Source organism: Rissa tridactyla, chromosome Z (assembly GCF_028500815.1).
Source record: "Rissa tridactyla isolate bRisTri1 chromosome Z, bRisTri1.patW.cur.20221130, whole genome shotgun sequence".
In the NCBI taxonomy this organism is placed as follows: domain Eukaryota; kingdom Metazoa; phylum Chordata; class Aves; order Charadriiformes; family Laridae; genus Rissa; species Rissa tridactyla.
This window is the reverse complement of record NC_071497.1, coordinates 51,925,089-51,950,012: the sequence shown is the minus strand read 5'-3', so window position 1 is coordinate 51,950,012 and position 24,924 is coordinate 51,925,089. Positions and strand designations below refer to the sequence as shown.

At 38.1% G+C, this 24,924-nt stretch overlaps 1 protein-coding gene across 6 annotated transcripts in view; it reads left to right on the top strand.

Annotated features, from left to right (window-relative positions):
- The window catches only part of CCDC171 (coiled-coil domain containing 171), a 154,570-nt gene that overhangs the window by 116,089 nt on the left and 13,557 nt on the right, over nt 1-24,924 (top strand). For all 6 annotated transcript variants that reach the window (XM_054185374.1, XM_054185375.1, XM_054185378.1 and 3 more), the window contains one exon: nt 13,129-13,281. In XM_054185374.1, coding sequence (XP_054041349.1) covers nt 13,129-13,281 — 153 coding nt within the window. The remainder of the gene's footprint in view (nt 1-13,128; nt 13,282-24,924) is intronic.

The following is a 24,924-nucleotide window of genomic DNA, read 5'->3' as shown; positions in this document are numbered from 1 at the left end:
AATTCCTTTTGGGTTTGGGTTTTTTTGGGGGGAGCAAGGGTGTAAATTGCAGTTTATAAATTCACATATATTGTTACCTACAAATTTCTTTTTTTACATTGTTATCTTGCAGGAATCATAATGAGCTACTTTGAAGCTGTTGTCTTGATTTTTCAGTTACTGAATTGATTGATGGTCTAGAGATATGTGCTACTAGAACCCTAAGGTCACAAGTTCCAACACTTAGATTGGACTGTGAAAAGCATAAATTCTTAGGATTGATAAGGTCTATTGCTGTAGGTGTTCCAGGACAAATACACTTGAAATAGGGCATTCATTTTTAACGAATACTTGTCCATTGCAGTACAGAATTTCATTTTAATCTTCTTTAACTCTCCCTTCATTATGGTCTCTTCCCTCATTATGGTCTCTTCCTGTTAGAAGCAAAAGGTGGTAAGAAATTAGGTGGTGGTGAGAAAATGGTGAGGGCTGAAGGATGCTAAAGTAATGCAAAGAGGGTGAATGTAGAACTGTTTTGTAAACCTGAATAATAGGGCCGCACAGCCTGCATGTTGGCAAGTTTACCTGCAAAGGATTGAGTCTTTCATGGCTTTTAAAAAGATAGTATCCATGGAAAGATGACCATTTGTTTATCCTCCCTGAACCTTGGTAGAACTTATACTTAGATACCTTTGGATTGCTTCCTCATCATGATCTTTTTTGACAAAAGTGCAGTTCTGAAGTAAGCATCAGGAGGAAACAGTCACCCATTCCAGCTGTGGGGCAAACTTGCAATGCCCATTTAATGCCTGAAAACTATATTTTAGTTATGACTTCTCTCTGTTAAAAGGCAGATTGTGTGTTCTTTTCCAATACCAGCACCCACTTTTAAGTGCCCCTCTTCCTGATCTTAGAGAGAGATTAGAGAGCAAAGCATCAAGCCATTGCTACTGCATATAGTGCCAGAGTTTCTCTCCATCCAGTTTTCCATTCTCAAAGGAATAACTTTTTTTTTTTTTATAAATTACTTTAATATGGTGCAAGCTAAAGATTATAAGTTGAAATTCTGAAATGTTTAAAAACGCTTGCAAAAACCGCAACACTAGGTTTTGAGCAGAGAGCCTCCTACACATCAGAATGTGATGTTCATCTGTACCTTGTCGTCCTAGATGCTTGATTTGTTCTGCAGTTATTCCATAGACTTGCTGCAAATTTTACTCCTTTAAGAAATAGACTGTGGGACCGAGTAAACGTTTAATGCCTAGAGGATACATATAATAGCCGTAAATCTGTTTGTCCCTGCTTAAAAACAGGTTGGACAGGAAAAAGAAAAGGAGTATAAGAAACAGGGCTAAAATGTCTCCAGGATTTCTTCCAGCCTCCACCATTTTAGTTAAAGCACCTCCTGAAAGAAAGTCCTTATTTTTTTTATTCAACAGCCAATTATTGTACCATTGCTTTATGAACCCATGTAAAGCTAAGCATTCACATGGCTTGTGGAAGGGACTTTTGCAGCTTAACTCTACACTTTCTGTAAAACTGTTTTCTGTGTTTGTTTTGAAAATGGTTTCTGCTACTTCATTTAATCTCAATACATTAATGTTAATAAATATTCCCAGTTTACCTTCTTTATACTAGTCATGCTTTGGCATTGTCTGTCGTAATCACCTCTCATTCTCTGCGACTCCATCAGTAGTTGGTTTTTTTCAGGTTACTTTCCTCATTTCCAACCTACAAGCAGGTGAAAAACAGTAGAAATCATCTAGATTTGGTAAGCTGTGGAAGTGATTTCTCTGTTACCAGCATTCATAGCCACAGTTGCTCATAAACAACCTAACTGGAAGTAGTGGTACAGCTCTGAAAAATGGATAAGGAAGTAGTGACCAACTAACATCAGAGGTAGTTTAGAAAATGCTGTCCTCTAGGGTGTTTATAAGTTAGGGTAGCCTGGAATCCTTGAGTAACAACCAGCCGCTTTTGGTGATCCACCATTAAAGTCACCACTCAAGAACATGATGTTATGGTACGTGCAGTCATTACCAAATCTGGTAAAAAAGAAAGACTAGAAAGGGCTTTCTCAATCTAGTTATGATGCCCTATGATATGGGGTATTTTACTGCCAATCCTGTTATTGAAGAATAGAGCCACAGAATCATAGAATGGTTTGTGTTGGAAGCAACCTTAAAGATCATCTAGTTCTAACTCCCCTGCCATGGGCAGGGACACCTCCCACTGGACCAGGCTGCTTAAAGCCCCATCCAGCCTGGCCTTGAACACATCGAGGGATGGGGCATCCACAGCCTCCCTGGGCAACCTGTTCCAGTGTCTCACCACCCTCACAGTAAAGAATTTCTTCCCAATATCTAATCTAAATCTACCCTCTTTCAGTTTAAAACCATTACCCCTCATCCTATCCCCATCTCTCCTGTAGGCCCCCTTTAGGTACTGGAAGGCTGCTGTAACGTCTCCCCAGAGCCTTTTCTTTAAGATGAACAACACCAGCTCTCTCCGCCTGTCTTCATAGGAGAGGTGCTCATCTGATCATCTTCATGGCCCTCCTCTGGACCCGTTCCAACAGGTCCATGTCCTTCCTGTGCTGACGACTCCAGAGCTGGACGCAGCACTCCAGGTGGGGTCTCATGAGCAAACTCATCTCACCAGTGCCTGTCCTCCTTAGTTTTCTCCTTTCAGTGTTGCTATATTCCACTTAATGAAAAGACACTTGGTGTATTTCCTGAACACAAAGCGGAAGATCAGTGTCTTCCAAATTACTATCTGAAAAAGCCCATCAGGTAACAACACATCTTGAATTGTTGGTCTAAATGAGGACAGCCAGAGCTCTGCCAACAGAAAAGTTAGTTTCTTCTTCTCTTTGCTCTTCCCTAAGCTTTCTCACTTAGCTTGTTGACCTCATGCACAGAAGAGGCCCAGGGTTCAGTACAGTGGAGTCTCGTTCATCCACCAGTTTTTAGCATGTGTTGTTTGGGATTTATACCTTTCTGAGTTGAGCAAACCTGTCATCTATATGACAAATGCCAAGAGGACGGACAAACAGAATCAGTTTTTCCCAATAAGTGTTTTCTTCAGCTGTACATCCATTGTTAGTAGAATTAGATATTCAGAGATGACAGGGATCGTTTTATTCGTTCTTCTTCCTCAGATTATGATGGTTAAAAGCAAAATTTGGGAGGAAGGTATTTTCTTTATTTCACACTAAGCTTGAGGATAGCAAATTGTGAAGCTTGGTGTCAGTACCGCTTTTGGCAGATGTTGCAAATATTCTCCAACTTTTGCTTTGGAAATAGGGATGCTAATGTGTATGCTCATTGTGAAGGTCAGTAGTAGGTGTACTGTGTTCTTTAAATTTCCTTTGACTCTTCAGATTTTGGAACAAGAGCTGTTGTCCGTGAAATTTCTAATAAAGCGTTTTCACAGCATAAATCAGGTCTTGAAAGCAAGTTTGTTTGAAAGTCTAACCGCTTGTATGTTCCTTTTTTTAAAATACAATTTTTTTTTAAAGTTCAAGAATGTATGAAGCAAACTAGTTATCTCACTAACATCTGAGTTTAGGCAGAATGAAGGGAGAACACCTGTCCATCCTGTATGTGGCAGTGGTCATTAGATTAAGGGTGTGTCCATTTCCCTGAGGAATGCAGTTCAGATTTTCTATGTCATTACTTTCTCTATAGAGACTGACTGGTGCTCTTTCGTCTGCTGGCATCATGAATTTGGGCACATAACTGACGTTTTGGTGAGAAGCCAAAATGAAAAAATTAGTTTGCTATGCAACCTAACAGGTATACTTTAGAGTTTCCTTACAAAACTATAAAATATTGCTTTATGTAGGATGAAATATTTATGTTGAATTAAAATGTAGTGCGACCATGAGCACTTCATAAGAAAAGCAAAGGAAATGTAGTAACTATATGACAAAACTTTGTGCAGTTTTCTAGCCCCTGGGCTCCATTAGACTTGAGCATTCACCTAAAATCTGTTGTGAAGATTAGGACTCAGTAATGATTGTTTATGTATGAGCCACATAATCGCAGTTGTCATATCAACTAAACCTGCCAGAAGGGACCTTTGTCTCTCCTAATAAATGACAACTACAGCACAGATTGTCTTCATCTTTTTGCATGGAAAATATGAAGTGGACACATTTCCCCCTTCTAAGCATATGTAAAATATTTTATCTAATTCAGTTTGAAAATGTTTTAATCTAAAATTGAAAAGCTGCTTCTTATGGCCAGAAAGGAATAATCCTTATCGCTTCATAGCTCTACTCAAAATATTTAAGGAAATTTCTTTACTGAACACAGATTTTGTGGGGTGATCATTTTCTTCTGTTGGAGTCAGTGACAGACTTTTTCTATACTGGTTAAAACTAAATTGGTATTTTTTCCCAAGTTTGTAAAAAGATTCATAGAAGTCTCAGTAGCATCTATTTGTTTGTAAAGCATATTTCTTTACTGAAAGTAATTTAAATTGGTCTTGGTTAATAGAGCACTCTTTAAAACGAATGAAAAAATCTTTATTTTAATTTTCAGTAAACTCATTATTTCCACTACGTTTGCAAATAGTCGAGTTAGTTACTTATGTTGGATAGTTTGTGGACAGCATTTCAGAAGAAAAGAGTTTTTCAGATCTCACATTTACCTTCCATGTGAAGTCACTTCAGATTTTTCTACTTAGTAACTTGATTATTGATTGGATTAATGTCTGCTTCTCTCCCTCCCTTAAATTGTTCTCATACACATACACTGATAATTAATCCTTTAGATTTCAGACAGTTAAGACTTCGTGTTCAGGTAACATTTGTTTATAAAAATTGGTTTGCTTATACAGGATATCCTATCCATATGTACGAGTCCCTTAAAAATAAGAAAGAATATGCTTTTTAAAATTGATTTTACTTCCATTAACTTAGTTGTGAAAACAGAATTCTATACTTCTGTTTTTGTACATCCAATAAATGTCACTCCAATAGACCAAAAGCAACATCATCCAGATACAGATCGGAGTAGTCAAGGCTGCAGGTAGCTCTTTTGCTACAAAATTCACAGAATGCTTTCTACCTGATCATAACAACAAACACATTGGTCTTAATTTATCAGTTTCTAGAAGATCAATGTTATTTTTGAAACTCTTACACTTAGTAATAATTTTCATGGCAATTGTTGTCATGCCCATCCACTGTGGTTTCCAGTAGAAGCACTTTCCCTTCAGTCTCTGTCAATTTCAATGCTCCCTTTTCAATTTTCTTGTAGGAAGTCATGTCATTACCTCTTGCAGAGAATCTAGCCTTTTATTTAGAGCTTCATTCCCTTGGGCTATCCTCTGAGACCTACAGGGTAAAGTAATTGTTATTGAAGCGAAGGGGATAGAGTTAGGCCCCGTGTGTGGCACTGAGTCAGCTTTCGGTTGAAAAAAAAAAAAAGTTGTAACAGAACAGACCTGCTTTTTGGCACATTTAAATTGTGCGTGCCACGCTTGAATGGAACACAACAAAAAGTTTAGTGTCGAAATGAGATACAAGGAGAATAGATCATTAAAGAAGTGCCAAACAGCTGCAAAAGTGCAATTTTGCTGAATGCTGTTTCCCTTGAGGGCTTTTTCTGATGCCTGAGAAGCTGCTGTATTTACATCCTCCACTGATGTTGCCACTAGACATTTTGGACTATGGGTCAAGGCAGCCAGAATGGATTTTCAAATGCTAAAGTGTATGGGGGAAATGAATTTTAATGCTTTCTTCCCCAAATATAGCTCTCTTAAATCTATAATAAGTATCCTGAAATCTTGCTTCTGAAAACAAAAACTAATTGTTGTATGTTTTGTTTTCTGGATTCGTTTTAACTAATCTCATTTACGTCAGTTTGAAGCAAGGCAGTAATGACAGGCATTCTACATGCAGAACTCCACTCTGTGGAGTTTTGTTTTCACACCAGTTGCTTTTGCCTGAGCTGCACTTCAGCCAAATTCTGTGCCATAAATGAAATTCCCATTCTTTTCAGATTCTCATCTAAGCACTTTGTTATACCAGAGTTAATATTTCATTCTTCTGAAGTCCATTCATTATTCCTTCTCTTGTTCTTTTTCATCTTTTTGTATATGTTGCCCTTAGGTAAATTTACTACCTGCTAACATTCTTTTTAGTTGAAGAATTTCCTGAAGGGAGAACCTAACAGTCAAATGTTAATTTTGACATTTTTTATACCTTTTTTTTAAGCACATTGTGTGATGTGGATGGTCTTGTTATTCTGGCTGCTGTATTTGATGTTACAAACTCAATGCTTGTATTGTCAGGGTGTTAGTCTGTTTGATACCTTTTAATAAGCATCATTTCGCATAAGGTCTCCTTCCTTTAGGTTTGTTCCTTCTAAACAGGAGATACAGTTCTATGATAACAGCAGGCCCAATGAGATCCTGAGTTAATGGTATAACATGGACATAACATGGTATAGCATGTATAACTTGTTAGGTTATACAGAGAGAAAATTAGGAAGGCAAAAGCCCAGCTGGAGCTCAACTTGGCCACTAACATTAAGGACAACAAAAAAAGCTTTTATAAATACATCAACAAAAAGAGAGCCAGGGAGAATCTCCATCCCTTATTGGATGTAGGGGGAGGGAAGTTGCAACCAAGGACGAGGAGAAGGCTGAGATACTTAATGCCTTCTTTGCCTCTGTCTTCAATAGTCAGGCCAGCTATCCCCAGGGTGTTCAGCCTCCTGAGCTGGCAGATAAGGATGGAGAGCAGAACAACCCACCCATAATCCAGGAGGAAGTAGTCAATCATCTGCTTCTGCACCTAGACACACATAAGTCTATGGAGCTGGATGGGATTCACCCAAGAGTACTCAGGAAGCTGGCGGGAGAGCTCACCAAGCCTCGCTCCATCATTTAGCAACAATCTTTGTCAACAGGGGAGGTACCAGATGACTGGAGGGTGGCTAATGTGATGCCCATCTACAAAAAGGGTCGGAAGGAGGATCCGGGAAACTACAGGCCTGTCAGCCTGACCTCGGTACCAGGAAAGATCATGGAGAGGATCATCTTGAGTGAGCTCTCATGGCAAGTGCAGGGCAGCCAAGGGATCAGGGCCAGCCAGCATGGGTTTAGGAAGGGGAGGTCCTGCCTAACCAACCTGATCTCTTTCTATGACCATGTGACCTGCCTTCTGCATGCGGGGAAGGCTGTGGATGTTGTCTGTCTGGACTTTGGTAAGGCCTTTGACACCGTCCGCCACAGCATTCTCCTGGACAAGCTGGCGAACCATGGCATAGACAAGTGTACTCTTCGCTGGGTTAAAAACTGCCTGGATGGTCATGCCCAGAGAGTTGTGATTAATGGGGTAAAATCCTCTTGGCGGTCGGTCACCAGTGGTGTCCCTCAGGGCTCAGTTTTGGGGCCAGTTTTGTTTAATATCTTTATCAATGATCTGGATGAGGGGATTGAGTGCACCCTCAGTAAGTTTGCAGATGACACCAAACTAGGTGGCAGTGTTGATCTGCTTGAGGGTAGGAAGGCTCTATACAGGGACCTGGACAGGCTGGATAGATGGGCCAAGGCCAGCTGTATCAGGTTTAGTAAGGCCAAGTGCCGGGTCCTGCATTTTGGCTACAACAACCCCAAGCAACGCTACAGGCTTGGGGAAGAGTGGCTGGAAAGCTGCCCGGCAGAAAAGGACCGGGGGGTGCTGGTGGACGGCCAGCTTAACATGAGCCAGCAGTGTGCCCAGGTGGCCAAGAAGGCCAGCAGCATTCTGGCTTGTCTCAGGAACAGCGTGGCCAGCAGGAGCAGGGAATTGATGGTGCCTCTGTACTCGGCACTGGTGAGGCCTCACCTCGAGTACTGTGTTCAGTTCTGGGCCCCTCTGTACAAGAGGGACATTGAAGTGCTGGAGCGTGTCCAGAGGAGAGCTACCAGGCTGGTGAGGGGTCTGGAGACCAGGTCATATGAGGAGAGGCTGAAGGAGCTGGGCATGTTTAGCTTGGAGAAGAGGAGGCTGAGGGGAGACCTCATTGCCCTCTACAACTACCTGAAAGGAGGTTGGAGAGAGGTGGGTGTTGGCCTCTTCTCCCAGGTGAATAATGACAGGACCAGAGGAAATGGTGTGAAGTTGCGGCAGGGGAGGTTTAGATTAGATATTAGGAAGAATTACTTTACTGAAAGAGTGGTCAGGCACTGGAACCGCCTGCCCAGGGAGGTGGTTGAGTCACCATCCCTAGAGGTGTTTAAGAAACATGTAGATGTGGCACTTCAGGGCATGCTCTAGTGGCAGAGATTGTAGGTTGTTTGTTTGTGGGTTTTTTGGGTTTTTTGTTTTTTTTTGTTTTGGTTTGGTTTTTTTGGCTGTGTGTATGGTTGGTCTTGATGATCTCAAAGTCCTTTCCAACCATGAAGATTCTATGATCCTATGATAAAAATAAAGAAACTGATTCTTAGTCACTTGGTATTTTATTTGTAACTTCAGAATAGTCTAAAATTTTAAATGGAAACTTCCATTCACAATTACTTGCAATTCATAAATGAAATAAAAATTATTTTGAACTGTGTTTGTTCTCATTAGCCATGCACTGAGGGCAAGGGAGACAACATCTACAGTGTTTTAATTTGGAATTAAAAATGCCATTTTTATAATGTATAATAAATGCATTAAAACTTCAATGAGAGGTCTTCTGCTAATTTGCATATACTGAGCTGTATATTTCTTGTCATATGTTTTTACTATAACTGAATTGAGAACAGGTGAAGTTTGAGTAACCTTTGAATTCTATAAATTCATTTTTAAAAAGGTTTATTTTCTTTTTATGTTTCATATTCATTAAAGACTGTTATGTGATTTGTCAGTATTAGTCATTTTTCACTTTAAATAAAGCACTCCTGAAGAATGGAGTCTCCCAGTCTTTAAATTTATAGCCAGTAATACATGCAAAAGCTGTTTTAAAGCATGTACAGCACTGAACACCTTAAAATTACTGGTTCTAGAAATGGTGTACAGAACAAGAAAGTGATTGGTTATTCAAAAGTACACAGAGGGAATATTAGAAAAGATTGTTTTTACATGTCCTCTGGAGGAATTTAATGTTAAATGTTCTAAGTCCTTTTAAGATTAATCTGGAGAAAGAAAGCACAGCTTAAGTTTTGCTCGTCTTCTCTGCAGTTGACATGGTTTGTAGTTTATAAATAGCATCAAATTAGTTTGTCTCATTTTTATTTTCAACTCAGGTTTCTCATCATCACCAATTCGTAGCTTAGGCCAGAAATTTTTATGCATACCCTTGTATTAAAGATGAGACATCTTTGAACAGGTCATAAGGACCTTCTTCCTTATGGCTGCTTTGAAATAAACCTCATCTGTTAATTTCACTTAAAACAAAATATGTTTAATTTTTGTTCAATTTTATATATGTTCTTTTTTATCTATTTAAGTGCTTATCTATGTATATTCAGGGTATGGGAGCATTGGTAGATGGCTATGCACATACATGGTTTTGCAATGCTCCTGTCTTCTGGCCTTGTTTTTACAAGCTGGGCAGGCAGGCAAAATGGTCAGATGTGCAATGCTCAGAATCTTCAGAGTCCCATTTTTTTAAACAAATAAGGATCTGAAATCTGAAACACTTTATCCCTTTATCATGTGAATGGCACTTATCTTAATTTTACAAAATTTTCTGATTTGCTTTGAATTCAAAGATAGTTAAAGTGCTCATAGGGATTTTCTAGATGGGGATACTGTTGTAAATGTATAAATAACTGTAAAAAAAGATCCTTAAAAGTACTTAGGCTTAAAATAACTTGTCCACTGAAAGTTATATTGAAAATGGGACTTGAGCACTCTTGCAAATTTTGCACCTAGTCCAGCACCTTCAGCTAAAAGCATCCTTTCTCTAGGCCAACCTTATGAATGTATATTTATCCTGTGAGTTGTAGCCAATTATCGGGAAAGTCATGCATCTGTTTTCATGAAGCTGCTTTTGTCTTGACTTTGTGTTGGAGCAAGGGTCTCCTCTCACACTGAAGATGCTTTTGACATTGAAAACACTCCTACCATTATAATTTGCTTCTGCCATATCAGCAGCACATGATGTAGAACTTCAGATAATAGTGAAATCCTTTCTAAAATAAGGCATTGTATGGAATAAAAGGGAAGAGGTCAATGAAAAAACCATTCAGCTGTCTGATTAATTCTTTTTCTTTGATTAACGCAGAGTAATTCGTTACAATTTCTGCTCTTAAAATTGACAGTCCTATGTAAATTTCAATAATTTTTAACTTTCATCATGTTCCATCCTTAGGAAGACTTTGTATTCACTGAATTACAGACTGGTTGAGGTTGGAAGGGACCTCTGGAGGTCATCTGTCCAAGCCTGCTGCTCAAGTAGGGACACCTAGAACCAGTAGTGTTTAAAATTAGTATTCTTCAGCCCTACTATTGCTGAGGCCTTCTTGGTTAAGTCTTCTCCCCACTAACTTTCCTATAGTACTCATCTGTCTGGAAAGGCTTTAACTCTTAAAGCACCCTGAGTTGCAATATAGGTTCCTATAATGTTCGGGGATCATTACATCCGGCCTTTCTGAACAGAAGTCGTTTTCTGGTGTGTATTTCTAAAACATTTTTATTTGTAACAGAAGACAGATTTTAATTGTTTTATGTTCTCTTCCCAGTTTCCATGTCACAGTATTATCAACACATCAAAATCAGAAGTGCTCGCTTAAATGCAGATCCTGCAAATGTGTATGAATGACAAATTTTATGCTATAAAAATGTATCAGGAGGGTTGCTGAAGAATCTTATTGCTATGTGTACTTAAAAACAAAAGAAAATACTCCTTATTAGCAGGAGAGGAAAAGAATTCTGCAGAACTAGATGTGCCTTCTCTGAAATTGTGTCAACAGACTGTTGATCATGGAACAGTTTCCAGAGCTGCAGATATATTTGTATCTGTAATGAGCAAATCAGGATCTAAATTAAAGTTCTGAACTCCTTTAGAGATACATTTAATCATTATGTGACAGATCTTATAACATGCAAGTGACCAGGTTCTATGCCCATTTCCTGTGTATCAAGCTTTCTAATATGTGGAACTTTTGTATTGTGGAAAAGAGATCTGTGACTCAATCTGTGACTGACATGAGTTACGTAAAATCCTGTGTAAATGAATGCCTTCCAATGGCACATCTGAAAACCTGAAGTAATTGGCTTCCTCCAGATGGCATTTAAAATAAATTAAAATAAAATAAATGAGTTCGGCACACTCATTATCAAGGATTCCATGTCACCCACTGGAAGACCAAAAAATATTGTTTTCCCTAACCTGGTCCTGAATGAGAGAAATCTAAACCGACCCTGACTCTTTGCTAGGGAGTTAGGATATGCTGGAAAGAGCGTGTACCAATGGGTGCATAAATGCTATTTTCTGCCTCGGTAATGAATCGTTAGTAGCTGAGAAATTGCTTCCTTCTGGACTACAAAAAAAACTAGATGTCTTAGAAAACATATTTGCCATGTCAGACTATGAAAGCTTGTCAATGAATACATTTTTCTTAGATTGAAAATTTTTTAACTCATTAAAAAAGAAAGCAAATGGAATAGCTGAATTGAGCAGCAAGGAATTGGAAACTGCTGTTTCAGGTAACTGCATGGACTTAGAGTGACTCTGGAGATGCAGGATGAAGCTGTATAGGTTAGTGGCTTCACCAGCTTTGTGGTAGCCAGAGGTAAAAGGAAGAAGGTAAGGAATCGTCCCTGTGCATTCGAGTTCAGTGATACCGTTAAATATCATGTGGGAAGTAATCAAAGGAACACGTAAGGTTTTTTTCTGTGAGATTTGAGACACAGCTTGTTATGACGCATTGGTATAATCCTTGTTTATGAGTCACAGGCCCAGTCCATAGACGTATTTCAACATATGTCTAATTTTTAACATGTGGGCGGTTGCCATATGAAGACTCTCAGGCAGTTTTATATGGGGTGTGAGATATATCCACGTTCTTGCTTGGTATTGTTTGTGAAGAGCTGCAGCATTTCAGTCACGTTGAATGTGGATGAAAAATTTTAAAAGCAGGATCAGAGCTGACGGTGGCAGACTTAAGAGAGCTATGTGAATACACGTTTAGGACTAGCACCATAGTATGTAAAACATTTTGGATATTCCTTCTGATGAGAAAAGATACAATGGTGTCAATTTGCACATTTGACAATGAAATAACTTGTTTGGTTTCAGCTATGTTAACTTTTATTCTGAAAAGCAGTAGTGTGTTTGAGAACAAAGAAAGGAAAGCAGTAAAAGTCTTTGTGAATGCCTGTTTCTGATAGTAAGTTTATTTTTGCCTATACCACAGAATTACATTCAAAAGGCCAATTTCATATTATCTGTAGTATGTTCTTACAGTAGAAACTCACTACAGGTCATTTCAGAAGGGAAAACTGTAACTTACAAAATGTGATTAACCACTTGTATAGAAGACCAATAATCTCAACAGTGTTATACTATTTAGGGTAGATACAAAGTTGCCAGTGCTGCCAAATCATTTGTACTCTCTTGTGCTGCTAACTTTATTATCGGTCTGATCAATATTACACGGTTGGGACATTCTTCCGCTATATACATGAAAACAATTATATTTTCCCAGCTATATTGTAATCAGATTATTTACTTTCAGAGATCTCTAGGTTTATGGTGTATCTTTTGTTTCTGCCAAATTAATTTTTTTTTTTAACGTGGAGTGGGAGGATTAGTAACTCGACTCATTTTGAAAGTATGAACATTTACCTGAAACTGTGTAGCGATTCTTTGTAAACAGAAATTGAACTTGCACTGAGTTTTGCATTTAAATACAACAAAAAAATGGTATCAGCTGCTCAGTGCTGTACTGGATGTTTGAAAACAGCTCATCAAAACACCTTCTAATTAGGGTGCACAATAACTTGCTTTTCTTCAGTGCTATTAATACTTAAGAATTTAGAAGGAATAAAAAATCCCATGTTAGACCTTTTTAGTGTTTAAGTCCTGAGACTGAAATCCAACCTTTGTTTGATTTCTCTGATTAATAGAAGTTAGGTCTTCTGTAATGAATTTGGATGTATGCTATTTGGCATTTAAATATAGCCTGCTTGGAACTGATAATTTATTTTACTTTTTAAAGGGCATGATTAAAAGTTTTATGGATGTCTACCAACTTGCAAGTTCCAGAATTGACATGTTAGTGAGAGAAACAGCATCTCATCAGCTTCACACTGCAGCCCTAAAGTCCAAGCTCCAAACAGCTTGTCTTCATGAAAGTGAGAGCGTGCAATTGGTAAGTCTGCTTTTCAAGTAATTTTTGTCATTTGGATGCGGTGTCGTAGCCACCATCTCCCTTCATACTGCATAGTTTCTGTAGGGAAATACAATTATATTTCATTATAAACATAATAGAACAGTAAAACTAGCGTCAACAGAAATCTTCTGAGACTTTTTTAGAGGAGAAAGGGGGTGGTAAATGTTAACACAAGGATTAATTTTACTATTGTATCTTCTACAAGGACCTGTTCATTGCTGCTGTTGCTGGAGAAGTATACGTTGTGATTTCTTTGCCTTTGGCAGTACAGTAAACAGTAGAACCAGAAGAATTTAACCATGTAAAGATACAGCACCATGTTAAACCAGAATGTTATTAACTGTACATGTAAAGAAAATGTTTATTAGGAGACATGATTTTTATTTTTTTTTAGACAATTGTGGTTATGAATAATACTTCTCACTAAAGTTTCAACATTAAAATCCAATCTCAGAAATCATTTTTTGTCTAAAATGTTGTTGCCCACAAAGATACTTGGACCTGTCTAAGGCTAATAAGGCGATTCTTCAGATCTGAGATCTCTCTCTAGGGGGATTACTGAATGCAGATGTACTTGTGTCACATAGGCAGGAGGCCGGACACATAAACTGTCATAAATATGTAGCCAAGTATGTCCAGAATGAGACTGTGTAAGCTGTGCAACTTGCATACACTTGATGTATTTTTTTTCCCTCTTTCTTTACTTTTCTGCATAGGATAAAGGAGAAAGCTTTGGAGTTTGGAGGGTTTTTTTGTTCTCCTCTCCTTTGTCCTTTGTCTTCTGTTATTCTTGTGAAGCAAAGGACCATAAATAAAATGTGAATTGTTTGTCTGTCTTTTTGAAACAGAAAATCTGTAAGAAGAGAGCCATCACTAATGCAAATGACATAAACACATTGGCAAATGTATATTCAAAGGCTGTGGCTGTGGCTTTGGTTGTTTCCAACAGAATTACATTAATTTCTTATCCTGTTTCTAAATTGGATTAGCACAATGGGAAATTAGCACAAATAGAAAATACATTAATTGGTGCTGAATTTCAGTTTTAAGATCTTGAGATGGTAATTGTTGAATGAAAGCTTTGTTTTATTTGTGACTGCACATCCTTTCTAAGAAACTAAATGAAATTCCTTCACTGAAATTGCTTCTTTTCTACTCCAGCCAGGCTTCCTTTTTGGTTTTAGTAGGTTTACATGTGTCCTGGTGAGCCTGTGCCCAGTGTAATTGGGTTGCTCCTTTGCCTGTTATGATTGTTTTTGTTGTTTAAATCAAGATGACCACTTGTGTACTAAGGATTGGGAAGTCTGCCAAACTTGCTGCAGTGAGGTTTGCTTTCACTTGGATTGAGAGAGCTTTTAGCAAAGATAATGCTAGTCCTGTCTATGAAGGGCTCTGCAGTGGCTTGATATGTTACAATGAAAACCAACAGCTTGTTCTCCAATGCCTGTGATTAAATGCAGTGCTTTTTAAGTAATTTGCATTTGTCTACAGTATGAGTGTAAAGATGATACTTTTTTGCATTGTAGTAGGATTTAGTTGGCCCTTCTGTACAACCCTCTGGGGAGAAGAATAGTTCTTCCTTTAGATGCAGTTCAATTTGAACCTAAGCATAAGCATTAATAGAAAGTGTTTTAAAATTTTAATGTAAAGGCAAAAAATTCAGAACGGTAGATTCTCAAGTTTCCATGAAAAACATATGAGTGTTTATGGTATATTTTGTAGTATTTGGGTTTTTTGTAAAGCTTGCCCCTAATATGAGCAGAAGTTGTATCAAGCATAACTTTTGATAACTTCAGGCATCACAGCTTTCCAAATGACTTACTTACATTTTAAAGTTTCATCCGATACTGTTCTGTTCTGATTTTGAGGAATAAGTTTTGCACTAATATTCTATCTGTATTAAAAAAGTAGAACAGTTTTTTTTTTCTTTATTATTTTAAATGAAAGGGAGTAATGACTTTTCTTGAGCATCTATTTGGTTTCAGAATTGTACACACTTTGTTTGTTGCAATCCACTGTGTTCAATCACATATCCGGTTCTAGTAACATTTCAGGCAAAACATTTCATGCAGGAGACAAACACGGCACCTGGACTGTATTAACTGCAGGTCTTCATACGATGTATGCTTGTGTTCCTAGAACAGTAACTTATTGCTCAGTACTGAAACACATTTTTGAAGTGTCTTTCAGGTGTATACCATGTGTGGACCTTGTAAGATTGGGTTTTATCTCACTATGTGTGGCTGGCTCTTGATGTCTTGTATGCTTATATGCATATATGCATAAGGTTCTTGTCCTCCCAACTGTCCATTGCATCCAAGTTTGGGACGTTCATCAGTATAGATCTTTTCCGTGTTCAGAAGGTATTGCTTTCCTAACTGACCTTTTTGTACTGAAATTTGCTAACTACGTCGCCTTTCTTTCTACTCACACCACTTTTTTCCTTTTCTGTTGCTGTGGGTTTTGCTGATAATTGTAAAAAGAAAATTGATGCCATAAGGCAACATCAAGTGATTCTGACTCCTCGTCTTTTATCTAAGACTCTGAATTGACGTCTCCATCCTCGTCTGCTTCTAGTCCAACCATTTTCCTTCTCATCAATAGTGTTTAGATTCTGAGGTTGCTATGTGTGCTCATGCTAATGCCAACAGAGAGGAACAGGAAGGGATATGATTATGATGGACAGAGATGAGATGAATACTGGAAACACTGCAAACAGAGAAGAGAATTATTATGTGGGGTGAAGGGGAGTCAATAGCAGAATGTCTCTGTACTCTTCATTAGTGTCCAGCTATCTGTCTGTCGTACTTGTCTCTGATGGTTCTTCCTCTGTGCAGAGAAAGGCCCTGTGCATTTTTCATTCTTGAGTCTCTTTAAAATTCAGTATGGCTGAAATGCAAATTATTGGTTTTCTACCTAAACCTTCCTTTTTTTTTTTCCTATTGTTCTCTATTCCTGTATTTCTTTTCTGTTTTGGTTTGTTGTTCTTTTTTCTTTTTAATTTCTCCTGGTTTTGTTGTTGTTTTTTTTTTTCTTTACCAAATGCTTCTGAAGTTTCCATTACATTTCTAAATGTCTTTTTCTTCTATTTCTGTTATCAAACCATTAACATTTTGTAATAGTCTTTCTTTGCAACCATAACAATTTCACTTCTGTACATTTCCTTGTTTTAAAAAAAATCTACTTTTTCTGAAGTGCAAGTACCACAGTCACAATTCTGTCCTCCATAACTTGCTGCATGCCCACATTAAGGGTCATATCTGTAATTGGTAGAGCTAATAATAATAAGAGTTCAGCTAACAAGATGTCATTGATGTGGCCATACGCAGTCTTGGCTATAAGGATCTAGGTTACCAGAGGAGGAGCAGAGAAGCCAGCAGTCAACCTCTAGCATGAAATAAGATGGAGAATTATTTTCACTGAGCACTGAAGGTCAGTACTGGACCGGCACTGCCATTTTCTCCCTGAAATTTAAGAAACTGTATTCTTTCCCTTTACACATCTCTTTCTTTATGCCTTCTTGCAATTTTCCTTAGGAAAGCTTAATGTGCTTAGAAGGTGTTTTTAGTGGAAGTACTTCACGGGTAGTAACTAACAGTACACATGATCTGTATGCAAGCAGAGAAGATATCAGCTAAAATGTTCTTGTATTTCTTTTTTCCTGCCTATTTCTTGTTCAGCAACATCTAGTAATAGAAACATCACAAACTGTGATGTGCTTCATGGTTTCCTATTAAATGAACACTTGCCAGTTACTTTAACAGTACTGGATTCTGTGCTTTGATCCATTTTACTTCTTCTTCAGATACATTAGTTTATTACTATACTTGCACTTTCATTCAGAGTTGCAGTAATAAGTAGGCTTTGAACTGAGAGCTTTTAAGTGCTGTACTGTGCAGTAGTATAGTCACAAGCAATTACTTTGCGGGTGCTGTGGGGAAACATGTGGCATCATATTAGCCACATGGCAAGCACATGAATCCATGGTGTCTGTCTGTACTGCCAAAGAGTTTGTTGCTACAAGCACAGTGTTGTAGGGAGTGGATGCAGTGACACTGTATTTTCCAGTATGACCTGACACATATAAGGAACTGACAGACTTCAATTCATTATAAAATTTCTTCAGGAAGTGTCTTTGGAGCTTTCAGCCCTGAGATTTTGTGCCTGATGTTAGTACTGCTGTCAGAATTTTAAGAATTTAAAATATTCTGGTATCAGTTTTTGCAGACAAAAGAAGTCAGGTGTTCCTCTGATTCTTAATGTGCAGCTGATCTGGTGATATTCCTTTCTTTTTCTGCTTTCACTTCAGAGTCAATAGAGAGTAGGAACTGAAGGGGAAAATACAGTAATTTATAAAGACAATGAGAGAGAAAGGCTTTGTGTACACTGGAGAAATGGAAATTTGGGAACCCAAAAGAATAACTTTAACTGAAGGGGGGAGAAGGTGAGTTTCAGATGGGTGAGAGGGGCGTAGTGAAGGTCAGTAAGAGCAGCAGAGTTCTCTCACTAACCACAAAAACAACTGTTGATTTTGGATGCTTCTCCTAGCTGAGGTTGAAAATGAAATCACTCATTGCTTTATGTGGCTTTGCATCATCCTTACTTTTTTTTCCCCCACGGTTGTGGCTGTGTCTGTCCTTTGTCTGAAAATGGCTAACGATATCACTTAAAGTACCAAAAATATAGAAATTGTAGGTTTTGATAAGGTGAGAGAGGCAAGTAGAATGATCTTATGCATGAAAAATCTATATTTATTGTTGAGATGCTAGTAATTGACATATGCTTTCATATTTTTGTGTTGAAGAACTGCATTAAGCAAAGTGTATGCTTTTCTTCCTATTCAAAGCAGTCAGCTCTCAGTTCTCATGATCTGCTTGAATCTCATTCATGGGGGGCCAGAGAGAAAAGAAATATTTAAAATGTAAACTTATCAGTTAACTACACCACTGGCAGTTTCTTCCTACTTAGCCAGGCTGGTCAGGGCAGTGGTTTTACATGTCTTTCCCCCATACCCTTTGTTTCCTTGTCACCAGTTCCATCTGTGTTTCAAGGCCGAGACCTGCATCTAACAGGGATGCAATCTCGAACATTAGAAATATGAGGACAGAACTGGAGAGAAATAAAAAAAAAAAACCTATTTGCCTTTTCACTAGCTGCATAGGAGAAAGGCGCTCACTTCATCGGTGTCATGTTAAATGTCAGAGAGCGTCTTTCATGGGCTGGAGCCATATCTCTTGTGTTAGGACATGGAATGACTGATGTAGCTGGGGGAATTCTTCCCAGATGTTTCAAGAAGCAGATAGGTCCTGGACGAAAACTCTGCTTGGCTTTTCCACTACTTCATGCTATCCTGATGCACAGTTGAACTGAAAAGATTTTTTGAAAGATTTGGAATTGAACTGGTTTTGTGAAAGATTTGGACACACTAGTTCTTAATTTGCCTTACAAAAAATAATCAGACTTGTTATTTTTATTGTTACCCTCTGTCTTGCAGTGTTTTCTTGGAAATAGTTTGGGAGGGAATTCAGATAATTTTAACTTTTGCTCAGTACTGTCAATTACCAGTATGTGGTTTATTTACTGTGAAACATATGAATATTCTTAAAGTGATAGTAAGCACAGAAAAATCAGACAGACTCAGAAGGAGAATTTCCCAACTACTGAGTGGAAAATGGACATGGAAGTGTGGAAATATCAGTATAGGTGAAAATAGAAAATTGTATTTGTAGTATTTACTTAGCTTGAAATCTCTATCAGGCTGAATCCACAAAGCAGTAATGTCGTCCAGAAACTATTTTTTTACTGAAATATTTGCATTTCTTACCTGATTTTAAGCAATTGGGCGTCACTTGCCAACCTTACTGCCTCGCCAAGGAATGTGGGTATCCTAGTGCAAATGCTCACCGTGTCATGTGGTGTTGCTTACACAAGTAGTAGTTGTAACCAAACAGTATAAATCATGTCGTTTAAATTATTTGCTTATTATATAGTACCAATAAAAAAATAATAATATGAAACCAATATTATAAATCACATTATGTAACTTAGGGCAAGGTGTTCAAAACCAGTTACAGTAATCCAACAACACACTTGCTATTTTGTAAAGAATACTTCCTTTTCTATCCAAAAATTTTTTGATACTCAACATTCTAGGTATGTGAACTTTTAACTTGTCAGACTATTGTAACATATTTGAAAATTATAGTAATTTGATTAAAATGTTGCCTATAAGGCAAAAGGTTCAGTTAATAGAATCCATATGTAATTAAAACGCAGAACTAAATGTAATCAGACCCCAGTGACTGGTGCCTTCATATTGATAGTTTTACAATGGCCTCTGGGGTTGAAAGTTTATGTTAAAGTTTGTAATGTAGCTATGCTCCAGAAAAAGAGCAAGACGGTTTAGCCCTTTTAAGGTATGACAATGTCCTAAAGTGATAGCCTTACAACAAAAATACTTGATAGTCTGAATTTTAGGGGTATCTTCCACTGGCAGGTGGTAGAAGCACAGGACTACTGGAGTGTTCTAGTCAGAGAATTGCATTCAGCAGCAACACTGATACATAAACATCCCCAAATGAAGGATCTTGCTGTGAGCAAGTAACAGTGGATTTTTTTAATAATATAGTTACTTAATTTGTGTGCATTCATGTTTGAATCATCTGAAAGTTATAGACACAACACTATGTACCAAGCCACAAAAGAAGTTTAAAAAAATTTCCTGAACTTAAAAAAAAAATAAAAATTATTTTCTCTGGACAGTTTTAAGAGTCGACATCCTGTGTTAGAGTTCTCTAATCATCACCAGCACAATTTACAATCAGAACACACAGAGAGCCAGTTCAGACCAGCTCATCTGTTGACTTTGGCAGGAGCCCTTAATCTCACTGTGTGCAGCTGCCACTTGAGAGCTGGGGACTCGGCAGAGAGCCGAAGGAGGGTGGGATGCAGGGTTGGTCAAGGCATGAACACATAGGCCTGCTTCATTTCAACAGCCGTACACTGCTTTTTTTATAGTCTTTTCATTTTACAGCCTTTTTTTTTTTTTTTTTTTTTTTTTTATTTAAAACCTGAAATTAAATGAGGACCTCTCATGAGCCACTGCGCTCCAGGCATAAGAAATTGTAATGTCTGGCTTCCAGAAACTGTCCCGTCAAAATGTGCTTCTGATTAGGTGGCTTAATTACAGCTGTGAAAACAATGTTGATTTAGGCTTCAAGATTCCAGCGCATGTCAGCCGTTATTAGCTAGCCTTGGACTGAAGCCACCATTTTAAAACTCTGTACCACTAAAGTCACACACTGCCTGACAACTTTTTATTTAGGCAGAAATGTTGCCAGAAGCAACACATTTTATGCAAAATATTTTTCATTGCGCAAATTTCAAATGTGACACTGTTGATGGACATAAAATGGGTAGTTATGGGTGGACTTCACCAAGTCCAAAACCTAACTTTTGCAAAAAAAAAAAAAGCCCAGCACCCCCCACCCCCCCCCCGTTTCAAATAATTTTTATAAAGTTTGACTGACATAATGCTTAATTTTAATTCCTTTAACTCAGTTTTATTCCAAATCCAGCATGTTGGTTTAACCACCCGATTTTATTGCATCTAAATTTTCCTGACAGTTTCATTTGCTGTTGGGAAATAAAATTGCCATTTTTGCAACATGGGAAATAATGGCTAGTTTCAAAACCAATATGTTTGAAACTTCCTTTGCCTGAAGCAGGTTAAGGCACACACTCAATTTACTTTAGGGTAAAAAAGCTCATTAAATAGTTTTTAATATTTTAATATAATTTAAGTAACTGCTTTCACAGTGGGAAGGCTTATTAGGCCCGTGTATTTACACCTGCAGAGAGGTAAATGTTTGGGTAATTAGGTGGTTTCCAATACTTCAAGTTTTCAGTGTAGTTGCAGAGTTAATGCTGTAAACACCGTAGATGGACACAATGCATTCACTGCATTTAAATATTACATTTCCACTTGTAGTATTTTACTTTCAAGTGCTTAAGAAGGAGGTATAAGTGGGGTTGGGTTGTTTGTTTGTTTTTACTTTGTTTTGTCTGTTCTCAAAGTCTCTTTAATGACACGAATTGGCTAAGGAATGTGAGCGAATGTGTGTGGGTGTTAGCTCTCGGCAGAGACCGGCGCTTTGGAAAAGCAAGATCTACATTCTCACTTCACAGTTGCCATGAAATTCCAAATGTCCATGCTGTGCAGTTTAATGGAAACCATGAAGTTCCTAAATGACCGCAGGTTTGTTCCAATGTTAAGCACAAAACAAATCTTTCAAGTCATTGGCTGAGTCGCAAAAAAGGAGGGTCGTGTTTTCAGGAAGCTAATCTCCTTTCCTTGTTTTTTTTTTCCCTTCATGGTTTGCATTTCTATGGCATTAGAAATGTGTTTCTAGTGAGGTACTGGAACTACCAGCTCACAAACAAGAGTCCTCAGTTCCCAGGACTGAAAACAAGACACTTGGAACCTGAAGCTGTATTCATCTCTTATCCTAAATGCTCGGGCCAGTGCAACAATTGTACCTCCCAGAGCAACTAATTGGAAATTGATTTAGAGAAACTAATGATTTGGATGAGGAAACAAGTCTAAAGTATAGGTTCGAGTTTGCCCTGTAAAAAAATCATCATGCGTTCATTCTCTGCGGGCAGCAGATTAACAGAGCAGAAGGAAGCGGATGCCTACGCCTCATTTTGTTCAGTTTTTGAAGGAGAAATACTGGAGTGAGCTAGCCTTTTATTTGCTTAGCAAAATGGTACGTGGGGTTTCCTGAAACTGAATGTTTCAGAAAGGCCCCAGTTGCTGTGGAGGGCAACTGTGAGTTGGGAGACAGCCATGTGATGCCATTTTCCTTATTAGATGTTTTTGCAGTGGTCTTTCAAAATGTGTTTCATTGGTAATATGCAACGAGTTTTATTCACCAGCCGCGTCTGTTTGCTTCCTGTTTTCTACGCACCCCTGTTTCTTTTGCCTTCTTCCCATGCCTCTCAAAGTGACATTTTCAGCACATCAAATTAAAAGAAACTTTAGTATATTATTACATATACCGCTAATTCTGCAGTAGAAATAAAAGTATTGGGAGTACTGGACAGGCTGTTATTTTGAGAACTGGGTATTTCAGACCAGGACGGCTAACCCTGGGAAAAAGTTTTTACAAAAGAACAGAGCCGAGGACACAATTTTACTGGCTTTATAGAAGAAAAGGAATATTCTCTACAAAGGCAGACAAATTCACTTCTTTCCAGACTCAAGGACTTTTACTCAGGCCAGAAGGTGCTTCCTCCTCCCTTTTGAAGAAGTTATTTCAAGAAAGAGAGCTGGGAAGCTTCTATTATTCCCTGCTAAACTGTGGGTTAAACATAAAGGGAACGTCTGTTTGTTCTGAGACTGTGAATTCGCTGAGAAATTTTTGTAGAGGATTAAAGCGTAGCTGCACCTGAATGAGTCTAGCTCAGATACTTAAATGGCAAATGAATCCATGCAATCCAGATTGTCATCTTCCTGATATTTCCTTGTCAGTTTAAATTTAGATCCTGCGAGGTATACTGTTGTGAATAATTATTTCCGTATTCTGACACCTGTTTGGTTTTGTGTTTCAAGCTAAGTATGTAAAGCACAGTTTATAAGGAGAAAATTCAGTGCTGATGTTCAGGCATTAGCATTGATAAACAGTGCGAGATGTGTAGATGCTACCTGTAAGTTGCAATTCAATTGGTTGGGATGATAGGTGGAAGGATTTTTGTTGCCTTTTGTGGTGTTTCTCGTTTACGGTGTACCACTAGCTCATTGCCCAGTTCGCAGGGAAAAAAGACAAGAGAGCAAGACCTAGGGCAGTGTTTGCAGGAGCCTGCCTTTTTCTCAGCCAGTCTCAGCAATGCCTATGTGTGCAGCATGCCCCACTTACAGTGTAACTTGGGTAATGCTACATGCACCCATTTAAAATGAAAAAATAATAATAATAAAAAATTTGTACTGACATTTAACTGGATTGGGCCTGGAGGATCGACTTAAGCATAAAACTACATTTAAAATAGTGGGGAAGTAAGCATTCCCCTCAAAAGATGCACTTTAAGTGTTTGTAAAGCAAAGTCTCATGCTTAGAGTTTTTATTTCCCTCTGGATGGCGGAGAAGACCAGTGCCCCACCACCAGAGAATTCAGTGCCAGCTAGTGGGCAAACTTTCCTCCACAGGAGACAACTGTCTCAGGTGCTGTATCTCCTCTTTGTCTCTGCTTCTGGTGTGCCGACTGGAAGGAAGGTCATGGGAGCACAAGGCTGGGTATCATCTCCACCCATGGTCCCACAGCAGATTTCTCAGCTGTCAGATCTCACCTTGGTGGTTCAAGCAGAGGAGGAGTGGGTCCTCTGCAGGCCAAAGGGAGATAATGAGAGTGATAAAGAAGGGTAGCTGCAAACCATAGCAGTCTCCTTTACTTTGTGCCTTTCTGGAATTTATAAAATCAGATTGTTTTTCTGTTGGTTTGCTCGTGCGCTTTTCCCCTGCCGTCTCCTACAGTTGTGCATGTTTGCATCCTTTTCAACTGGGAAAAAAAGAACAAACATTTGCATTCCTTTCTGTGACATATTAACAGTAGAGTAACGTGGTTTTGTAGAAATGCATGTGTTTACCTACTTCTTCTGCCTGATTGCTTGCATTTTGTACTTTAAGCATAAAAGTTAATGTGAGAAATTAAAAAAACCCCAAACCTCTAAAATATATTAGATAGTATGACTTGCAGAGATGAAAAGACAGGAAATTCAGAGTTAGGACGTAAAGCATAACACTGTTCTTAACTCATAATTTTGTTCCTGTAATGTTGACATGATTTAAGGGCATACAGTCACCAAGTTACATCTTAATGTTTGTTTTTACTGGGTTTTACATACTTAAGTCACACTGCTTAATATTTACCCAACATATATTTATTTATTTATTGTTGCTGGTTTTAAATTGCGTATAAAAATTTTTCGTAGAAGTCTGTGAAACCCACATTATGTAGTGAAGGCACAGTTTTTCTAGCTGATCATAGTAAGGACCTATTTTCTCCAGAGACTGGACTCCCTGAAGCAGTTTGGCCTGTTGAATAAACTGGTACTTGAACAAATTTTAAAAATGTGAAACGAGTACACAGTAGGTTAAAGAGCTGCATTGTCATCTAAAAGGATGTTGTCGTGATAATAATCTTGATTTTTCAAATAACTTTCGTTTTCTTCAGTTTGCGTAATGGTTCAGTTAAAGAAAAGGACTTAGAAACAAATGTGTTTCTTAAACTATCTTTCCTTTCCCATTTTACAAGAGTTTGGGGGTTTTGTTGACTTGTTTCAGAAATGCTACCTTTTGCAAAGGAAGGACTCTCTTTTTGTTAAGCAATCAACTGACTGTTTTTTGTTTGGTTTTTTTTTTCCTGTTTTTTTAATGGAAGGTAGGGCACCTATAAAATGCCCAGTAAGTAATAAAAATTATTAAAAATATAGCCAAGGATAGCGTGGTTATTCACCCAGAGAGTTTCCCTGCTACATGTGATGATATTAGGAAAGCAAAGTGACATTATGATGATGCAATGATTCCATTTCATCCTTTTCAAATAGTGTAACTTTTTCAGTTCCAA